The sequence below is a fragment of the Halyomorpha halys genome, unplaced genomic scaffold (assembly GCF_000696795.3).
Source record: "Halyomorpha halys isolate HHAL.00 unplaced genomic scaffold, Hhal_1.1 Scaffold203.1, whole genome shotgun sequence".
Taxonomy (NCBI): Eukaryota; Metazoa; Arthropoda; class Insecta; order Hemiptera; family Pentatomidae; genus Halyomorpha; species Halyomorpha halys.
This window is the reverse complement of record NW_027108332.1, coordinates 1385201-1405585: the sequence shown is the minus strand read 5'-3', so window position 1 is coordinate 1405585 and position 20385 is coordinate 1385201. Positions and strand designations below refer to the sequence as shown.

The 20385-nt window shown below is 33.1% G+C and overlaps 1 protein-coding gene across 1 annotated transcript in view; it reads left to right on the top strand.

The window, feature by feature from the left end:
• Window positions 1-19058, top strand: part of LOC106679443 (solute carrier family 35 member F5) — a 23061-nt gene extending 4003 nt beyond the window's left edge. The window contains exons 5-10 of the mRNA XM_014418618.2: window positions 71-223; window positions 4502-4684; window positions 7492-7645; window positions 14918-15077; window positions 16305-16538; window positions 18850-19058. Coding sequence (XP_014274104.1) covers window positions 71-223; window positions 4502-4684; window positions 7492-7645; window positions 14918-15077; window positions 16305-16538; window positions 18850-18916 — 951 coding nt within the window. The 3' untranslated portion in view covers window positions 18917-19058. The remainder of the gene's footprint in view (window positions 1-70; window positions 224-4501; window positions 4685-7491; window positions 7646-14917; window positions 15078-16304; window positions 16539-18849) is intronic.
• Window positions 19059-20385: the final 1327 nt, after the last annotated feature.

Below are 20385 nucleotides of genomic sequence, written 5' to 3'. Positions count from 1 at the left end.
TATATATATATATGAATAATGTTAATTTTAACTAATATAATATAAATAATTAATTGTATTGTATCCACAGGTTCGTCATATGTCTGAAACAAATGCTACTGATGCATTTTGGGCAAGGCTATCATATCAAGCTAGTTTAAGAGCAGGACATCTCACAAAATCAAACACAAATAAATTGTCTATTGACCAGATTGCTAAAATAGCACTATATTTTTGTTTTTTAGTAAGTTAATGCTATTATTATTATTATTATTTACTGACATGTTCATCTGATTGAATAATATTATTATCCACATTTATTGGGTTCAGGCCCAAACATTAGAACTTGATATACTGGGAGTTAAAAAATTTGAGCCATATTGGTTTTTCAAATTTAAAACCTGCCGCCTTGTTTAGATTTCCTATTTTCCTATCTGGGCAAGATGCTCATCAGCCATTGCAGAAGTTTTAGGGCCAGTAGAAAAAGGTTTAATATCTCTATGGTTCGATGAAGAGTGTAGAATTCTCAAAGTCGCAAACCTTATATCCTGTAAAACTGTTGAAGAGTACCAGGAATACTATAAATTGTATTTAAGAGGAGGGAGTATAACATGCCCATGTATCTATCATCTCTTTGTTAACTCAGTCCACAAATGGTAACGTTCACAAGAATGAGCTTTACCAACATTATATGAGCTTGTGTTATATGCTGTTGAGTTATCTCATAGTCAGTAGCCAATGTATTAATAGGGTTTTTAATAAATCGTTTTTTACTATTCCGACTATCGTTTTAACCACTACCTGGACCACCTATCCTTCAATTCTATACTTTCAAATAATAAACTTCCAATATGCTATATTTTATCATTAATTACTAAGGTACTGGTACTCTTTCTTCTAATTCTTTCATATTACAATAAAATGAAATTCTCGGGTTTAAAATTGTATGGCTATAGAATTTGTAAATACCCAATAATTTTTATTACTTATTTTGTTACTTAGGGGTTAAGGCAGTACTACAATAGGGGTATTCATGATCTTTATTTTAACATATTAAATGGAGAAATATTTCTTTCTTTTACCATGTTAAAAGGATATAACATAAAGCATGGTTGAGAGTCTGTTACTAGATCTGTTAAATGTCGAATGATGTCATGCAATAGACCAGTTGAGCTCGCCACCATTTTGTTTGTTGTCATATTAGGTTACTTGCTCTAAGTTAGTGTTTTGATTGTTGTGTTAATAAATTGCTTTAATCAAAACTTAGACGTAAACAATAACATGAAGTTTTGTAAGGAAAGGTTATGAAACAAGTTGCTCAAAAAATCAGCTAGGTGCTCTTATGTGTTTAACATTTAACATGACTTAAAATATGACTGCTCACAATCCTATACTTATAACATTATACAGGGTAAAATATTTTATATTTAACACATCATGAATACCCCTAATGTTTGTAGTGGACTACAGCTCAAGAAAGATGATATACAATTTTTGAAACTCATTGAAGTAAAGCTGTGTGACAATTCTGATACATGTCATTATTGCTTTAAAATACTTCCCTCTTCAAGGAGTTAACAAAAATTATAAACAATGTTTGTATGTGGAAAAATCATGAAGTATAGTGAATTACTTATACTTTTCCCTGAAAAATAATATTTTTTTCATAAATAAACTTCAAAATATTAATACTTTAACAGCAATCCTGCTTCTGTATATTCAAGATAACATCAATTATGGCCAAACATCTTTTTTAAATGTTTAAATAATTTATTAATATTTGTCCTTTACTTATTTATTCTCATTTTCAGCCTCAATAAAATTATTTAATAAATAGACAAACCTCAACTAATACTGAAGTCTCACAGTTATCTTCAGTTCTCCATTTTAAGTTTTTCAATAGCTTTTATCTTTGTGTATTGTATCCCATCCTTTCTGGAGATGAAACTGATTTTTATATTTCTTCCCCGTTTTATCATATCCAACATCTTTGTACCAAAAGTAAAAGTTCAAAAAACTTACTTTGCTCTTGGTAATTGTTGTTTCGATTATAAAAAGACCAAAAAGACCTTGGCACCTATATTGTTTGTTTTTAATCCAGGCCTGTAGCTCTTGGTAACTCCAATGATCATGTGTGCACCTAAGCATCATCCTTGCATATTGTGGTATAGACGTTCATTCTTCTTCGTGTAAAATTTAGCAATTTTTCAGATTTCATAGGAATGGTAATTAAGTCTGCTGTGACTGGAATGTAGTCTTATCAGATCTCCGAAACCTTATGAAACCCATTCATCTGTTGAAGAATTTTATTGTAAATATAGGTCTGCTCATCAGCCATAAGCCACCTTAATTTTTTTATGAATATATTTTACAGTACCTTAGGTACTAATGAATCTTTCCCAGTCACTCCTTTTGACTTTCTATGTTCTGGTATCTCTGTATGACAAGGCACTCACTCAGTTTGAAGTCTGCTTAGTCTCTTTACAGTCTAATTGTTTAAAGTCTAATATATAATATGAAGGTCTTGGTCAAAAATAGTTAAAAAACTATTTATTTTCCGATGTTTCGCCCCATTTTGTTGAGTCGCTAAAGCTATCAATTTGAACAACTCTGATGAAGCTCTACAAAGTGGGACAGAATGTCGGAAAATAAATAGTTGTTATTTGTTGTTAACTATTTTAGTTTCTCTTTTGATTGAAATCCTGACCATCTTCTTCATAATAGTTTAAAGTCTTAGTTCACAAGTACTCTTTTGTCAATATTGAACAAAAAAAAGTAACGTATAGTCTGAGCAATGCAGTTATTCATTAGGAACTTTAAAAAAATAAAATTATTATTTTGCTTATCATTTCATTTTACTCTCCTTCGCCTCAGTGGTAAACCTCTTCATCAAAATACTTCTTCATTGTGATATTTATCTTAGAGCAGCATTTTTCTAAAATAAATTTTGCTAATGCTAATGTTAAATAAATCTTTATTTAGTTTTGTATGTTCCTAAATTTTCGTTCTCATTGAAACTAATTTATTTTTTAGACCTTAGTTTTATTTATTATTTTACTGTTTTATATTAGTTATATTGTTCTTTTATCTGTTACTCTAAGACTCTTAAGTCCTTCTACTATTTTTAAATATTATATTATTTTAAAGGGACATGTCTTAGAATAAATAATATTTTTGGTAAACGAACCTAGTTAGTAACTAGTTTACTGAATTTGTAGTGCAGTGCCACCAATCTCACATTCTTATCTCAATCCATTGTCAAGATATGGCTTTTAAAGGGCTTTCCAAGGAAAACATGTTTTCCCCATAAACCTGAAAATTTCTTTTCTGTAACTGACGATTTCCATCTCCATTTTTGGAATTTATGATAAATACCCTGTATGATATCAACAAATTTTTGGAAAGTTTTGCTTCGTTAGGTGCAAGTTCTTAGCATCCAAAGCAAAGTAAAAATAAATAATTTACAGAAATACTCGGAAGAATCTCACACAATTAAGTTTCAAGCTATGGTGTAGGAGATTTTATAAAATTTGATCAATTTTGACTGTTTTCGAAGGTTTTTGGTCCTGTACTGGATTTTGGAGGTTAAAAAAAACATTAAATATCTTCAATAATGTGAGCACCAAGTATTATTTTGTTGTAGTTACCTATCTCACATCTCGTAATTTTTCTCCAATATGTTTCTAAAGTGGGTTACTTCTGCAAACACAGTGTTACTAGTTTGATATGGTTTTCATTGCTTGCCCAAGAATTTTTATTTTTATTTATTTGTTTAATTTATTTTTTAAGGGGTGAAGGTGGTTTACCATTTAATAAAGTTTTGAGTGTATTTCTGTGTTCAAGAAAGGTATAACTACTAATTGAAGTGATCCTGTTTATGGGGATTTTATGGTAATCCTTGTTCACTGATGGTGTGTTCATGAAGTGCTTAGAACTTTACAGTGGTCACAAAATCTTGCAGTTCTTTAAATTCACTCATGAATTATAAATGTGTAGTCCAAATTAGGAGCATATTCAGATTAGGTAACTTTTTCCTTTTGTTAGAATGCATATTTTTTACTGTCACATAACGTAATGTTTGTTTTATTTAATAGGATTAACATTTTATTTAGACAAATTATTTGTAGTATTGCTTTTCTTATAACATTGATCAAGTTTTCATTAATCAAGAAGGTTAGTGATCTTGTTTTATCAACTTAAGCCTATGTCATAATATATATACATTAACATTTTTTAACAATAATTTAAGTTAAGAATTTTCATTTACTCTTTGGTTTTTATTCATTATTTATATATATACATATATTTTCTCAACATGATTCTCTGTTAAAAAAAGAAAAAGAAAACCTATTTAATATGCTGCCTCAGCAGTAGAAGATTCAATACTTAGGTATAAATATTTTCAGGATATAGAAATTAATATTTATTAATAATAAATGGTAGTTATCTATATTTCATGTTATCTTATTATCTATAAAATATAGCCTTATTTTTATTATATACTTTTTTTTTTTTTTTACAGTGGTTCCTTGCAAATTATACATTCCAAGCAGCTTTGGCTTACGCAGAAGCAAGTTTAGTATCATTGTTATCTTCTTCCTCAAGTATTTTTACATTATTGCTAGCTTCCATTTTTCCTGCTAATTCATCTGATAAGTTTACTTTATCTAAACTCATTGCTGTTATTATCAGCATTGTTGGATTGGTAAATAATTTATATTTAATTTATTTTATCAGTTTTTGTTTCATATTTATTGTATCAGTGTGTGATTATTTGTTCAATATAGTTTTTTTTTTGTGCAAAAAGATATGTCATCATCTTTGGGATTTTAAATATTAACATGTTTATGAGGATTTCTTTGAATGTTTTGTTTATATTATTTTTTTGTATGTTTACAATTTTTTTTTCATTACCGATTTTTTGTTGTAAAACCATGTGTCCAGTTAAGAGTTTTTACTCTCAAAGCTGTACTCATGGATGACTAGAATACCATCCAAAACAGGTGGCCTACTTCAAGAAAGTTGGCAGATTTGATCTCTAGTTGATATGCCCTTGCTTCTCTCTCTGAGAACTGCTTGTATTGGGTTGTAAAATAAGTTCGTAGGGTATTTCAATTTAATCCTCTCTGTGTTTATAAAATCATGTTTACTTGGCCAATGATGTTTACATATTCTAAAAAAGGATTAGTTAAGGTGCTTTTATGCTTAAGTTTCAACTGAGATTCCTTTTCTTTAAGTGGTATTTTGCTTGCTCTAAATGGAAGAGAAAAAATTTGTTTTTGTCATTTAATGATTTTTTATTATTGCATTATAGACAAGCATAAAGAAGACAGGTTTCTTTAAACAAAACTGCATCGTCGAGAAATAAAATATTTTTTAATAATAGAAATGAGTTAAAATGTGTTTAGAATTTCGGAAACTTTGTATTTTTCTATTACATTTTTAGTACTCCTGGGAATATTCATTATATCCATTTATGCCAACAGTTCTTTCAATGCTTAGAATTGAGATTTTTCAGTCTTATGCTTGGGAGCATATACCTAAGGGCTTAATGGTCTAAAGTAGCTACCACCTCCATGCTAGTGATATTACAAGGACATGAAAAAAGAATTCCTAATAGGCTCTGATCCTAATATTTTCCAAGTACCTTGTTTTTAGAAAGTGAAAAAGTGAGCATTTGTATGACAATTGTTTCGTACAGTGGTTCCCAAAATTTTTTGTCCTACCACCCCCTTTCCAGGAAAAATATTACTTAGCATCCCCTGGAAATTGATTTTAAAAAAAAATTAATAGTAATTTATAGGAAATATGTATGTATTAATATTTGTACCTTTTTTGTAAAATATAGCAAATAAAGGTGTAAATTAAAAACTTTGAGCTTGGAAATTATAAAACTTTACTGAACTCAGAATAGAATGTAATACAAAAAAAGTTAAAACATTTGAAAACATCTTAATGAGAAGGATGAACCAAGGTGTGTTGCCAACAATTTAGTAATCCTCGGTTCTATTTGCTTCAGTTGTAATATTGTTGACGTGACAACTTATAGTTATTCATCACCCTCCAAATGCACCTTTGGCCACCAGGGGGTGGTGGCGCCCACTTTGGGGATCACTGGTTTAGTACAATCAGATTTTCTGTTTTATGAAAAAGCTCTGTTTCTCAGGTGCTGATATAGTATTTAATAGCTTCCATAGAGGATCAATACATAAAATATTATTCTGGTATACATGACATTTTAAGTTCTATTAGAAGGCTAGATAAATAAATACATCCAGCCAAATTAGTATTTCTAACTTTAACTATTATAAGTCACTGGGAATTCATTTCTCTAGAAAATTCATTAATGGACGAATGGGAATTCATTAGTTTCTAGAAAATTCATTAGTCTCTTCACTTAGTGATACATCAGGTACCAGGCATCCATTTTCTTAAGGTAGGGAGGATATGGAACAATGGAAAGGCATCATAATCAAGGGAGCTGATTGGTATTTAGAGGCAACAGTATAAGTAAAACATTATATCTGTAGTAGACTAGTGTCCATCTGCAAAAATGTGCTTCATCCGAGATTATACGTAGTTCACTGAGCTCTAGGTCATATAATGATAATGATAGCCTTGGAAAAAGGAAAACCAGGATGCATATGATGCATCAAAAGTATTACAGTGTGTTGATTGATTTCCTGTGATACACAATTTATGTTGTTACTAGACTTCATCCCTCTATTATAAACTATCCTGTGAAGTAACTGTCAGTGTCATTTGTCCCCACATTCTTTAAAGAACATCGATATTTTTATTTAATTAAAAGGAAGATGGTCTGGGTGCAGTCAAAGAAAAAATCATATAATGTGAGCCAACGTTTCACCTAATGTTGCAGGGCTGACTGATTGCTGGCAAGCACAAAAGTAGAACTGAAGGTTAGTGTGATGTTGGCTCACATTAAATAGTTTTATGGCTGTTTGAGTTTTTCTTTGACTGCACCCAGAACATCTTTTTATTATTACACATTTGTATTATTTTTTTTTATTTGAATGAAATTAGTGTATCATAAGGTAATGTTTCAGAATACCAGCTCTTGACTTGCAATGCACTAAAAATTTCATAATTTCAAAAACAGTTATAACTACATATATAAACTGTTTTTCTTTAGATTCAATAAAATTTATACAATTTTTGTTCAGCTTTGAAAACAGTTATTGACATCCACTTGCTGGATTCTCAAGAGGAAAATAAGATTAACTGACTCGCAAACCATCTACAAAAAACTCACATAGTTAATTTTAGGTGTCATACAAATTATGGACTATTAGTAAAAAAAGACATACCTTTAGAAATGGCAGCTAAATGATTTCTACTCATCATAAGCTAAATTCATGTTATGTGTGTTTTACAGGGAAATAAATGGTATATGAGGATCTGGTATTCTGGAATTCTAACCTTAGTAATTAAAAATTAGTAAACAATCATATGTATGTTTATATAAATATAATCTTTAATTTTTGTTTTCAGAGTATTGTAAGTATTTCCGATTCCAAACTTGATCTGAAGTTACCACTTGGGGTGATATTATCTTTAGTAAGTGCATTTTTTTATGCTTCTTATTTGGTTTTTCTGAAACGAATGGTGGATAATGAAGAAAAATTAGAAATACCTATGTTTTTTGGTTAGTATGGCAATTAATTCTATGAATATTTATAATTGATCCACACTGACCTTGATTTGAGCATCAGTTCCTATTAAATACACTAGACTTAGGAAAACACTTTACTTTTAATACATTATATTGTAATTTTTAAGGTGTCATAATTTAATTATTTTATTTTTATTTATTTATTTTTTGTCAAACATGATCTAGTTATCAATTACTTCATGGATTATCTAAAAAAAAAAGTTACAAAATTTAATTTTATTGTACATTTCCTCTGATCGTAGGTTGTTGTCAAGTTTTTATTTTTATTCCACAATCAGGACTGAGTACACAATTAATAAATGGTTACATTAATAGATTTATTGGTTTGTTGATTTATAGTGTGCGTCTGTGTTAGGGATGGGATATCGATAATATCGGAATATCCATATTCGGTCTCCGATATTTTTATATCGATATTAAGCAACCGATTATATCGGAATATCAATATTTTCTTCCGATATCGGTTTTAAAAAAAAACAAAAAAAAAAACACTGATGTTTTGTTTTCAATAGGTCCATTCGATCTTTGATGATCAGCAACAATTTTAAAAATTATTTTATTGAGATATCGAAATAATCTTTCTGAAATTAAATATCCATATCGATATTTGACATTCTTATTAATATCGATTTCTAAGGTTAGCAACAATATATTATTTTATTGAAATATTAATATTGTATTTAAAAAGACAGGGAATGTTTTAAATGAAATATCAATGTTATGTTTCTGTAAATAAATATCTTTATCGATATTTTGTTTTTAGTTTTCTATTCTATTTTCCAGTCTTTTTAAACAAAATATCGATATTTCAATAAAATAATATGGAATGTTTCTGTTAACCTTCGAAATTGATGTTCATAAGAATGTTTAATTTTTTTTGTTTAGGTATGAAAAAACAAGTCTTCCTATGTCATGCTATGTTATCATTTTTTAATTATTATTACTTTAAATTTTTATTTAAATTAAATTATTATTCGTTAAATTTTCGATATCGATATTTTGATATTTTAAAATATCGATATTTTAGTGCCGATATAATATCGATATCTATATCGATATTTTGCTTTCGATATCCCATCCCTAGTGTGTGTGTTTTTTTACGAGGGTCGGCGGAAATCTTCAAAAGACACAGATAGCCCCGTACCTATCTATGTGTGCGATTTTTACCCACCAAAACCACCACCCTACACCTGTTTCCCACCCTCCACAGGACCGCCGTTAGGCATTACATCATAGGGGTGAGTGGCTGAGTGCTGCCTCATTGTTTTAGGCTATCTCCTGGTTCGCCTATCTTTCTCCTCATGTCTTAACTTCTGCATCACCTGTGCAGCAAATCGTTGGCCTGCCATCCAATAATCTTGGTTAAGCAGCATAATATTGACGATATTATCTGCTGTCGGGTCTGAGCCGCAGACGTGTCAGAACTCTCTTCTTTCTTCATGAAAGCGGTGACAGAAGAAGAAAACGTGTTCTGCACTCTCTTCCATTCCTGGACATAATGGACATTCTCCAGTCTCATCGAGCTTAAACCTATACTGGTAGGCTCGGAAGCAACCATGCCCTGTGATAAACTGGGTGATATAATAATCTACCTCCCCGTGGTTCCTATTCACCCAGGCCTCGATGTTGGGCACCAGCCTGTGCGTCCATCTTCCACTGAATGCCTTATTCCAGCGACGTTGCCATTTTCTTAGAGTCTCCTTTCTTAATACGTCTCTTGGAATATAGTCAGCACTATTATAAGAGCAGCTCCTCTCATCTGCGATCAGCTCAATCGGTGGCATCCTGGCCACCACGCAAGCCGCTTTGTATCAGGTGGGTGTGTGTTCTTCAAAAGACACGGATAGGCTCGTACTTATCCGTGTGTGGGATTTTTACCCACTAAACCACCTGTTCATTCCTCTCCATAGGACCGTTGCTAGGCATTACTTCATGGAGGAAAATGGCTGAGTGCCACCTTGCTTTCTTCGCATGGTTTTCACGTTTCCATGTCCTGTCTTCTAGCCCTCCCTTCCTCTCTCAACCTCTTGAGGACAACTGTGGTGAATCTCTTCACTGCGTTCCAGTGCTGAACTGAGAGGAGCATATAGCACACTTTCTGGTGTGATGTGTTCTCCACACACTCTCTCCAATTCACTTCTTTCTGCCTCAAAGCGAATACAAGTGAAAAACACGTGCTCCACAGTTTCCTCGACAGTCTGACATCCAGGGCATAGTGCCCATAGGGCATCCATAGTGCCTGCTTCTTTCTTCAACAAGGAGTCCCACAGGTGGCATTCGGGCTATCACGCACACCTCTTCGTAGGAAACAGTTTGGAAAGCACTAACTGTCCTTAAAGAAACCCTGCGATACACTGACACCAATTTTTTCCTGTATGATTTGGTAACCATCACTTCTTTCCAAATCGGGACTGCGTATAACATAATGGAGAGAAAAACAGTAGCAAGGAGCCTTCGGCTGCTTTCTTTGGGACCTCCAACGTTTGGCATAAGGCGTGACAAAAGGGATGCTACTTTAGCAGATTTGGCACTGATATACTCTGTATGAACATTAAAGCGGAGACGTGCATCAATCGTGACTCCTAGAATTTTAAGCAAGACTGGGGACGAATTTCGTGCCTACCAACGGTGTTAGTGATGGACTCAGTCTGCTTCCTGCTAGTTACTATGAGAACCTCAGTCTTATGATCTGCAAGTTGTAGGCCTACTGAAGACAGCCAACCTCGCACCGTAGCAACAGCCTGGTTTGTGATTTGAAGGGTAACTTCTTCCAAGTACCTCGCCGCCACTACAACTGCAATGTCATCTGCGAATCCCACAACTGTGCCTCCCTCCAGCATTGTCAATTTGAAGATTGCGTCGTACATGACGTTCCACAGAAGAGGCCCTAATACCGAGCCATGTGGGACACCACCAGTCACCTTCTATCTCCTTTGGCCAATGTCTGAAAAATAAAACAGAACTCTATCTTTAAAGTAGTCTGTGAGAACTCTCATAAGATAGGCTGGCACCGCCATAGTCCGTAAGGCATCTTATATACAGGTCCATCTTGCAGTGTTAAAAGCACTCTTAACATCTAGTGTGATGATTGCTGTATAACACTTAGCACCTATCCTCCACCTTGCTCCTGCAATTGCTGTGCTGGCCATCTCGACTACCAATCCAACAGCATCTATTGTGGATTGGTCTTTACGAAATCCGTATTGACCACGCGAGAGGCCATTAACTCCCTCCGTGAACTCTTGTCGCCTGAGGGAAAGGATTTTCTCGAATTCCTTACCCATAGTATCCAATAAGCAAATTGGACGATAGGTTGACAGGTCTTCCAGTCTTCGCTTACTGTTTGGAATGAGTGCGAGGCGCTGTCTCTTCCAAGGTTCCGCAATTGAGCCTTCACAAATTAAAGAGATGGATGAAAAGATCCGGCCGTTTCTTGAGAGCCACCTTCAAATCCCTTATATATATATTGTTTAAACTTTCAATAGTATTCGCCTGTTCAGGGAATAGTCCTCTGACAATACTGTCTACAACATTCGGCGAAGATCGTCAATAGTATCCATCCACCAGTACACTGAGGAATGTTTTCCAGTGTTTGAACGAGTCATAGCAGCATCACAAGCCCCAGATATAAAAGAGGTCAGTATACGCGCCTTTCCTTGGCTGACCCTTTTAATTCACACTCATCCTCTAGCATTAAAGTGAATGAAGCGTCATCAAAAGTTTTTGTATTCCAGCCATTGGTTCTCCATCGACAACTCTTCTTTCTTGTAGGCATATGCAGTGTGATCAATATAGCCTGGTGAACACTGTTTGTATAAAATCTACAAACCTCCCAAGTAGCAATCTGATGCAAGTCAAATGTCAAATCAATGATAGATGATCTTCCTGCTCTTGTGTACGTCAGGTTTGTTCTGGTGTTCATAAGGATCATATCATTTAGTTGTGCGAAAGCTTCCAGGAGAACTTCACCTCGTCAATTTGTTATTCTACTTCCCCATTCCATTTCCCATGCGTTGAAATTACCAGCTATGATAGTTGGGTTATGGCAACTAGCCTCTAAGACAATGCGATCGAACAAATTCTTCGATTGTGATACTGTGATAAGCGTAACAGCTAAAGATGTATACATCATTGATCTTTGCCCATACAAAGCCGTAGTGCGATATAGTATTAATTTCCTGAATAGCTTGGGAATTACAGGCCCAAATAGCAGCTTTACCGCTAACATCAGATACCCATGAGTTGTCATCCAAATTTTTATATTGTTCGCAAAGAATAGCGGCTTTGATGTGCTGTTCCTGTACTGTTTAGTAAAGGAGATCCTGTGCAGCTTCACAATGGTTCAAATTCAGTTGAAGTATTCTCATCTGCGATGTTGTTGGATTTGCATCATTGTTCTCAATGCTGAACGGAAAGCTGGAAACTTACTACTTCCGCTGGGGTGATCAGCGTCTCCATTTCCCGCACATAATGCGCATTGCGGTTTCTGGTCACAGCCAGTAGCTTTGTGACCCGCTTTACCACAGTTTCAACATCGGGAGGTTTCCAACACAATTCCGGGCTATGGGTCCGTACTCCCAGCAACGGAAACACTTTGTAACTCTAAGTCTTTCGCGTATACAGTTAACAAGGCCTACTGGAACCTTTCTTTTAGCCATAACCTTCCTAGCTTGGAGAACCGAAAGTGAAATAACCGCTGTTTGTGTACCTCCATATGCTTGACGAATAGATTTCGCTGCTGTGGTGGGCACTGAATCTTCACCCAGGGGAGGTTTAAGGCCTCCGCAACCTCCTCTTTTGTGGTGAGAGCATCCAAATCTCGCAGCTCGAAAAGGGACTCCTCCATCCAAGTTCGTACTTCCACCCCTTCACCAAGCACTCCCTCCATGGAGCTTTTTAGTGCAGCAAGAGATTGCTCTTTCTTCCGGTCCAATTGGAGTAGCAGGTCACCTTTATTAATTTTCCGGACCTTGGTGATTGAAGAGGCAATCTTCACCATTGCCGGATCTTCTCTTACCTTTTGCAGGACATCTGCGTAGGACTTTTTTACGATTACTGCATCAGGCCTTGGTGGCTTAGGGCGAGGTTTCTTCCTCGATCTTTTTCGCAACTCTTGCCATAGCTCCTCCTGTTGTTCTCCCCGTTGAGCTACATTAGATCTCTGTGGGCGATCCACATTATGCTGCACAACTTGTGCATTGGATTTTGCAGTTTTCTTCTTATTATTCTTTTTATCACCCGCCAAAGAAGGTGTGGTCAGTGTCCCCTCTGACTTTACAGCATTCTTCCTCGGTAGACTGACCTTCATTTGGGTGTGACCATCTGCAGTATCGATAGGGGGTGCAGCTGTTTCCAACTTTTCGTAGTATAGCTGGATTTCGCATGCGAAACTCCTTATCTTGCCGTGTACATTATTCGTGCGAATGAAGGAGATAAGCTGCTTAATTTTGCTCCCAAGATTTTGCATCACCTCGTTTGTGGTTAGTCTTGTGACATTAGATGCTACAATGGCCAAGTCTCCCACCATTGCAGCACTGCAGTCGTATGATGATGACGCCAGGGAACCCGTTTTCGCATTCCCTACCGACGCCGGTTTCAAATAGTTTTGTTTATTGCTTCAATTTGTCAATAGTCATGATAATTTTGATTTAATTGCTCATTTCTCTTCTGTTTTGTTTATGATTCATGTTGTTGAGTAAAAGCAAGGGGAAATGTATAATATGTATCCATACTATAGAATGTAGTAAATCTTTGTATAATAATACTTGTAAATACTAGTCCATACAATTTGAAAATATGTCCCCTTTATTGTTTCCTCTGAATATTAAATGTTTTCTATCCTAGATATTTAGTAAAGTCAATTTGATTTTGGATGATGTTAGCTACCAGAATAGTAGCTGCCATGCCATGCCATGTAATCTACTAGAGTTGAATCCTTCCTTACAATATAATTACTGTATTTCGTCTATCAATGCAATAAAATGTATCTAGTTATATTTAATTTAAGAACTAAACTTCCAAATTCATTTTTCCAAATTTTCATCTTTAATTAAACCAGGTGTTTGTTGCTTTTCAATGTTTCACATTTGCTTATAATTATTTATTCCATTTTTTCTGTTTTTTATTTCTCAGTTTTTCTCACAGAAATTTGTAAATAAATTTTACAAACATTAAAATTTTTGATTGATAATAAACTCTAAAACTTACCTTGTGATTCCACTCTGTTAAATTTCCAAACAAGTATTTATATACCTTGATAAATAGGAAAGAACACTAGTTCTACATAGTTGTACATAAAATATTTTTAATGAAGTGTTAATAGTTGACTGTGGATTGATATAAGAAGATTGTCGGGGGGGTGCGATCAGTAAAGATACAGAAATAAGTAAAAATTATTTCTTTTTGCTGATGTTTGGCCCTAAAAATAATGAATGGTGTAGAAGAAAATGTAAATGGTGAGTAATTGAAATTAACATAATAAAATAAGTAATTACTCATAATTTAGATTTTATTTCGCACCTTTCGTTATTTTTATTTCTTTATTTACGTAAGTACTGCCTGATTTTTAATACCTTTTTTTTTCATTATTTGTTTTTTATAATTCTTACTTCTAACATATTATATTTTATCTTCTATTACTATCAACTGCTATCTATCTATTTCCAAGTTTATTTGTTGTTATTTTTCTCTGAATTAAGGTTATCTCATTTTGTTTTTCAGCTTTGATGAAAGCCTGAAATTTAGGTCCAAATGTCAGCACAAAGAAATAAGTTTTAATTATGTGTGTATCCTTACCGACTGCACCCCTGACCATCTCCTTGCTTAAAATATTTCTGTGATTATTTAAATAAGATATTTTATTTTAAAATCTCTTTGTATTCAGTTATGTTAATGATGTGTGCATTTTAAGTTAATGTGTGTATTTTCTCAGGTGTTAAATTTTGTTAATTTGTTACTTGATCAACCATTATTTATTTGATTTAGTAATTTTGGTGTTTATTTTGTTTTTTATTTAGTTGTTTGTCATTTGAGCTTCCTAGTTCTTACCTTTTAGTTACATATTAACTCTTGAATATATAATAAACATATTGAAATAATTATTAATTAATAATACATTTGTATAAATTTGTTTCATAATTCAGAAATAACTGTTGTTCATTATTCAGTTATTCTTTGTATACTAGTAAGTAATATGACAATTTTCTTGTAATATTATTATTTAATTTTTACAAATTCTTTTTTTAGGGTTTGTTGGTCTGTTCAATTTTATATTATTATGGCCAACATTTTTTGTTTTGCATTATTGCAAATGGGAACTGTTTGAATGGCCCAATAAAAACCAGTGGTTATTTTTAATAATCAATGGATTAATTGGTACTGTTCTTTCTGAAGCTCTGTGGCTTTGGTAAGTAATTTAATTTTGATTGTGAATACCTAATTAGTACAACATTCTTAAATAATATATTATAATATCATTTATTATTATAGTGATCATTAGTTATTAGGGGTTTGTTGTTGACCATAGATTCTATATGAGGAGGAGATGGTCTTTTGTTCTTCTTCCTTTAATTCCAAGTTGCAACAATGTGGGGGGAGGGGTTTGCCTTGACCTCCCAGACACTTCCTTCTGGTTTGGCATCAGTCAATCATTTGGTCTTCCTTTCATCGCCCATTCTATTCACATGGCCAGACCCTTTCAGGTGGTGCTGTCTATCTCTCTAACTGGTGAGACCCTGAGTTTTTTCAGGATACTATCATCACGAGTTCTATCCCTTCCTGTTTTCTCCTGGATCCTTCTCAGGAACTTCACCTTCGATGCGGTCACTTTACTTGCATGAGGATCTAGAGCCATCCAACCCTCCGCTCCATAGAGTAAAACTGGTAGGAATACTGTTTTGAAGAGGTATCCCATTACAAGTTAAAGCTCTCACCATCCCTTCCCGCAAGCATAGCTTTGCTTTCATCAGCATTAATATTCACACCTCAGAACTGGAGTTTCTCACTCCACTCATTTAATGCTGCTTGTAGTTTCTGCATGGTCTGTGCTATTTATACTACATCATCCACTTATATAAAAGGTTGTACCAAATCGGGCAAGAGGTTCCAGGATCCTACCATTGTCTTGGCGTTCTTCATTTACAGATTTCCATATTTCGTCCATAAAAATAATAAATAGGAGTGGGCTGAGGCCATTTCATTTTAACACCCTTATGAAACCTGAATGGTTTTGATTTATGTCTGTTCAGCCTAACAGTGCCTTTTAGGTCCTGGTTTACTGACTCTAGTCCACATATTATTAAGTTATTAGGAATCCTTCTTTTACCAGATTCTTCCAAATTTCCTCTCAAGACACAGAGTCGAAGGCATCCTTCAAATCCAAAAATGCTAAATATGCATTTTTCTGTCTTTCCCATGCTTTCTCTACAACTGTTCACAGGGTAAAATTGTAGTCTTGGGTATGCCTAGCTAGTTAGAGATTTATTTTAATATGTAAAAGCATTTTTCAACCAAAAGCAACAATTTTTTCAGTTATATTATTCCCATTATTATTTAAATAATTAATAATTAAACAGTTTATTCATTGTTTTGTTTTTCAAAGGATGTTTTATTAAAGAACTTTTCTTCATTTCAGGGGTTGTCTTCTGACATCATCACTTATTGCTACTTTAGCACTAAGTTTAACAATACCTTTATCAATAATAAGTGATATGATTTTATCAATTTGTCCCCCATCATTTCTGTTTTATATTGGAAGTATTCCAGTCATTGCTTCCTTTGTATTTATAACATTTTTAACTCACTATGACAACATGGACCCAGTTCTTCAAGGAGTGAAAAAAGTTCTTTCTCTCTCAGAAGAAGAAAGGTATGCCTGTTAACTCTTCATCAATTAACCTTTTGTATTTTTAATATGATGTTTTATTATTACAGTAGATTTATTTTGTCTATTTACTAGTTAGACCAGTTAATTAGGGTTTTCTATGTATAAGAGAAACATGAGAAATCCATTATTACTCGTCTCGCTTTGTATTGGGTTATAAAACAAGTTTGTAGCATATTTCAATTTAATCCTCTCTGTGTTTATAAAATCATGTTTACATATTCTAAAAAAGGGTTAGTTAAGGTGCTTTATGCTTCAGTTTCAACCGAGATTCCTTATCTTTAAGTGGTATTTTGCTTGCACAGAGTGGAAGAGAAAAAAATTCATTTTCGTCATTTAATGATTTTTTATTTCTGAAAAGGAAAATCCTCTGCACAGATGATTAACAAACTTTGCAGTGTGTATGGTGATGATGCCTTAGGAGAAAGCACCATCTGTAAGTGGTTTGCTCCGTTCAGAACCGTAAATTTTGACTTGGAAGATGCAAAGCACTTTTTGCAAATTTGGTCCTCCTTCAACTGTTCATGACCAAATCAAGCATTGGTCACAGAAAATCCTCACTCTACGACATGGGATATCACAGAATTGTGCCCAGTTGGAACAATTAAAGGCAGCGGTTGAGCAAAAGCGTCATAACATTGGCTAATCACAAAGGCATAGTTTTCCATTATGATAACGCCTGTCCTCATGTGTCTTTGTAGACCCGGCAGAAATTATTGGAGTTTGGCTGGGATGTGGTCCCCCACCCACCCTATTCATCAGACCTGGTCCCAACAGATTTTCACTTACTTCAGGCCCTTTAAAACTCTCTTAACGGGGAACACTTTAATTCGCTTGAGGACTGCAAAACGCACATAGAGGAGTTCATTTCACAAAAATTAGATAAGTTCTGGGAGGATGGAATTAAAAAATTACCTGAAAGATGACAACATGTAATAGATCAAAATGGCTCATTTTTAATTGGTTAAAAATATTTACAGGAATCTTAAGTTTTTATTGAAATCACCAGTAAAAAATGCTGCAAACTTATTTCACAACCCAATATATCGACTAATAGTTGATAAGTACATAAAAGTAAAGCATCTAAATCTATTATATATAGGTGAGTCCATTCCAGCAAATGACAAGTGCAGTTTAGATAACAATGTTGATCATTATTCAAATAATATTTCTTTTATATGTATATATAGTTGATCGTAAAATTTTAAATATAAGAAGATGGTCAGGGTTGCGGTAAAAAAAAAGAACAAATAGTTTATAACTAATTTAATGTCTGACGTTTTGCCCCACTTTGCAGGGCTTCATCAAGGCTAAAAAGATACAAAAAAAAACTGAGAATATTACAACAATAAGGTAAATTACCTTATTGTAGTAATAATATCAAGCCCTATTTCTACTTTATAAGTTCTATCATCACTTCTTCTTTTTCTCCCACCCATTTGCCTTTCAGCATGGGGGTGCTTCCAACCATCGGTTCCATGCGTTCGTATTCCTGGAAAGGTTCCTCATCTCCTTCCAGAGTCTTCCTTCTTCACCTAGGATAGGCAGATAGGTCTGTAATTGGAACAGTCACTTTGGCTTCCTTTCTGGTTCTGTCATCACGCAATCATAAAAAACAAGTTTAAAAAAAAAAATTTACTAGAATACTGACATTGGTTTAGAAAATCCTTTTGACTATGAAAAAGTACAGTATAATCTCGTAAGATATTACATTCAGGTGGACTCTTACATGAAAACAACAATATCCTGAACGATTGTGACATTGTCCTGAATATTCTGCCAACAAACAACGCCAAAAAGTATGATGAAAGGACTGAAGTTAAGAAAGAGAAATGTTAAAATTAGTTAGTCACCGGGATGCCACTGTCACTTTAGAATTCTAAGGAATTATTATTTGATCAGCTGTCTTCTAGAAGAATTTTTTCAAAAGATTCATAAACAAAAGCACATTTTTTACCAAATTCAAAAGAAAAAATTGCTATAAAAAGTTACTTACTAAATTATAAATTCACAGGTAGATATATACATGTTTGAAATGTTGAATTTAACAAATACAGTTGTTTACTTGTAATTTTTGGATTTTTTGGTTCAAAACTTCAATTATGTCCTATAGATATACTATTCCCTAATATTGGGAAGGGAGGGGAGGGTGTTCAGTCTACTCAGATTCAAGAAAACTAAAAGTTATCCATAAGATACAAATTCAGTTAGCACCCTTATGTTTTATCTAATAAAATACTTAATTGTTTCTTGATTATTTATAGTTTTACTTATTAATGTTTACAATATTTTTCAGGCTTACCGAATCTGAAATTGAGCAACGGGAATCACTTATAAATGTAAATGAAGACCATGAAGCTTAGTATTAGATTATCATAAAATAATATAAGTTATTTTTATTTATGGAAAACTTATAGATATATTCATGTTTCATTTTCTGTAATACTGAATTATGAAATTTGAAATTTATTTATTCTTAATAAATTATTTCATTTTTAATATGAATATTTGAAATTATTAGAAACCCAAGTCCAATTTTTATGAGTTTTGTTATTATAATATTAATTAATTGAGTAATCTAGATTTATTGTATGTGCAACCTAAGAAACATGGCAATTATAGCAATAAGGAAATGTATCACCTTACCCTAGGGAGGGCACTATTCAATACTCTATTATTTATTCCTTATACTTCCTGAAATAGTTTCCTTTTGCATGACCTTCAGTAAAACACCAATCATTGAAGTAAAATAATAATTTTTTTTTTTTTTTGTTTGTAATTGATCATATGTAAGAGCCTACAAAGTCCATTCAGTTGTCCTTGAGAGATGTTATAGAGTATACATGCACCTTATTTTATTTTTATTTTTTATTTTATTTTTTTTTTAGTAATTTTATTTAATGAAATATTTATTTGGGTTTGGCTTACGACAATATATGTTTAAAGCATCCAATTCTGTATTTATAATGTAACTTATACGTTCTTTTTTTTAATAATATTTACTTATAATTTATATTGTACATAACAAGTGTAGATTATGTCTTAAGGTTGAGATTATTGGTGAAAACATTATTCACATCTGCTTGATTGTATTATATCTAAAATCTCTTATTATATTTTAATATTTTTGAGATTCTCTAAAAAACCTAATTATCCTTTTTCAAATTATTTATTTAATTTGACATCCTTTTATCTACTTTTTCACCTTCTCTGTACTTTGAATTAAATATAATGCAGTATTTAGTTTCTGGGCACAAGGACTCAATCTTTTGAGGAAAAATATATTGGTGCTTAGCTTCAATGGTAAACATCTGGCAAAAAAATAATGTTTTGGTTTTATTTTGAAATTAATGTTTTTCAAAAATATTACCGTTTCTTTCTTTACTATGGTCCCTCTTAAGACCATATTATATGGTGCAATCTATAGAATATGTCAAATACAGAATAAGGGATTTTTTTGTCAGATGTGCCACTATCTATGTTACTTAAGCAAAAGGGGACATTTCTTCCCCTTGAAATGTTACAATAACATAATATTGGAATATTAAATAAGTTCTTCTTTCTTTGTTTTCCTGAGGAAAACAATTTATATTTTAATAATAAAATAGATCCTGTACCCCATACTTCACGATGGGTTCATCCAACACCCAGTGCTGAGAGTCATACAAACTACCCAGCCCCTGATCCACATCTCAACTACAAACCAACCGATATAACCTCTATCCTATCATCCTTCTTGTTGGATCTCCAAAATACCATAAAACCGCTAATCACCCTCGTTACTAGAATCCTGACTGAAATTCCTTTCAATCTCCCATGATGAGCGTAAAGC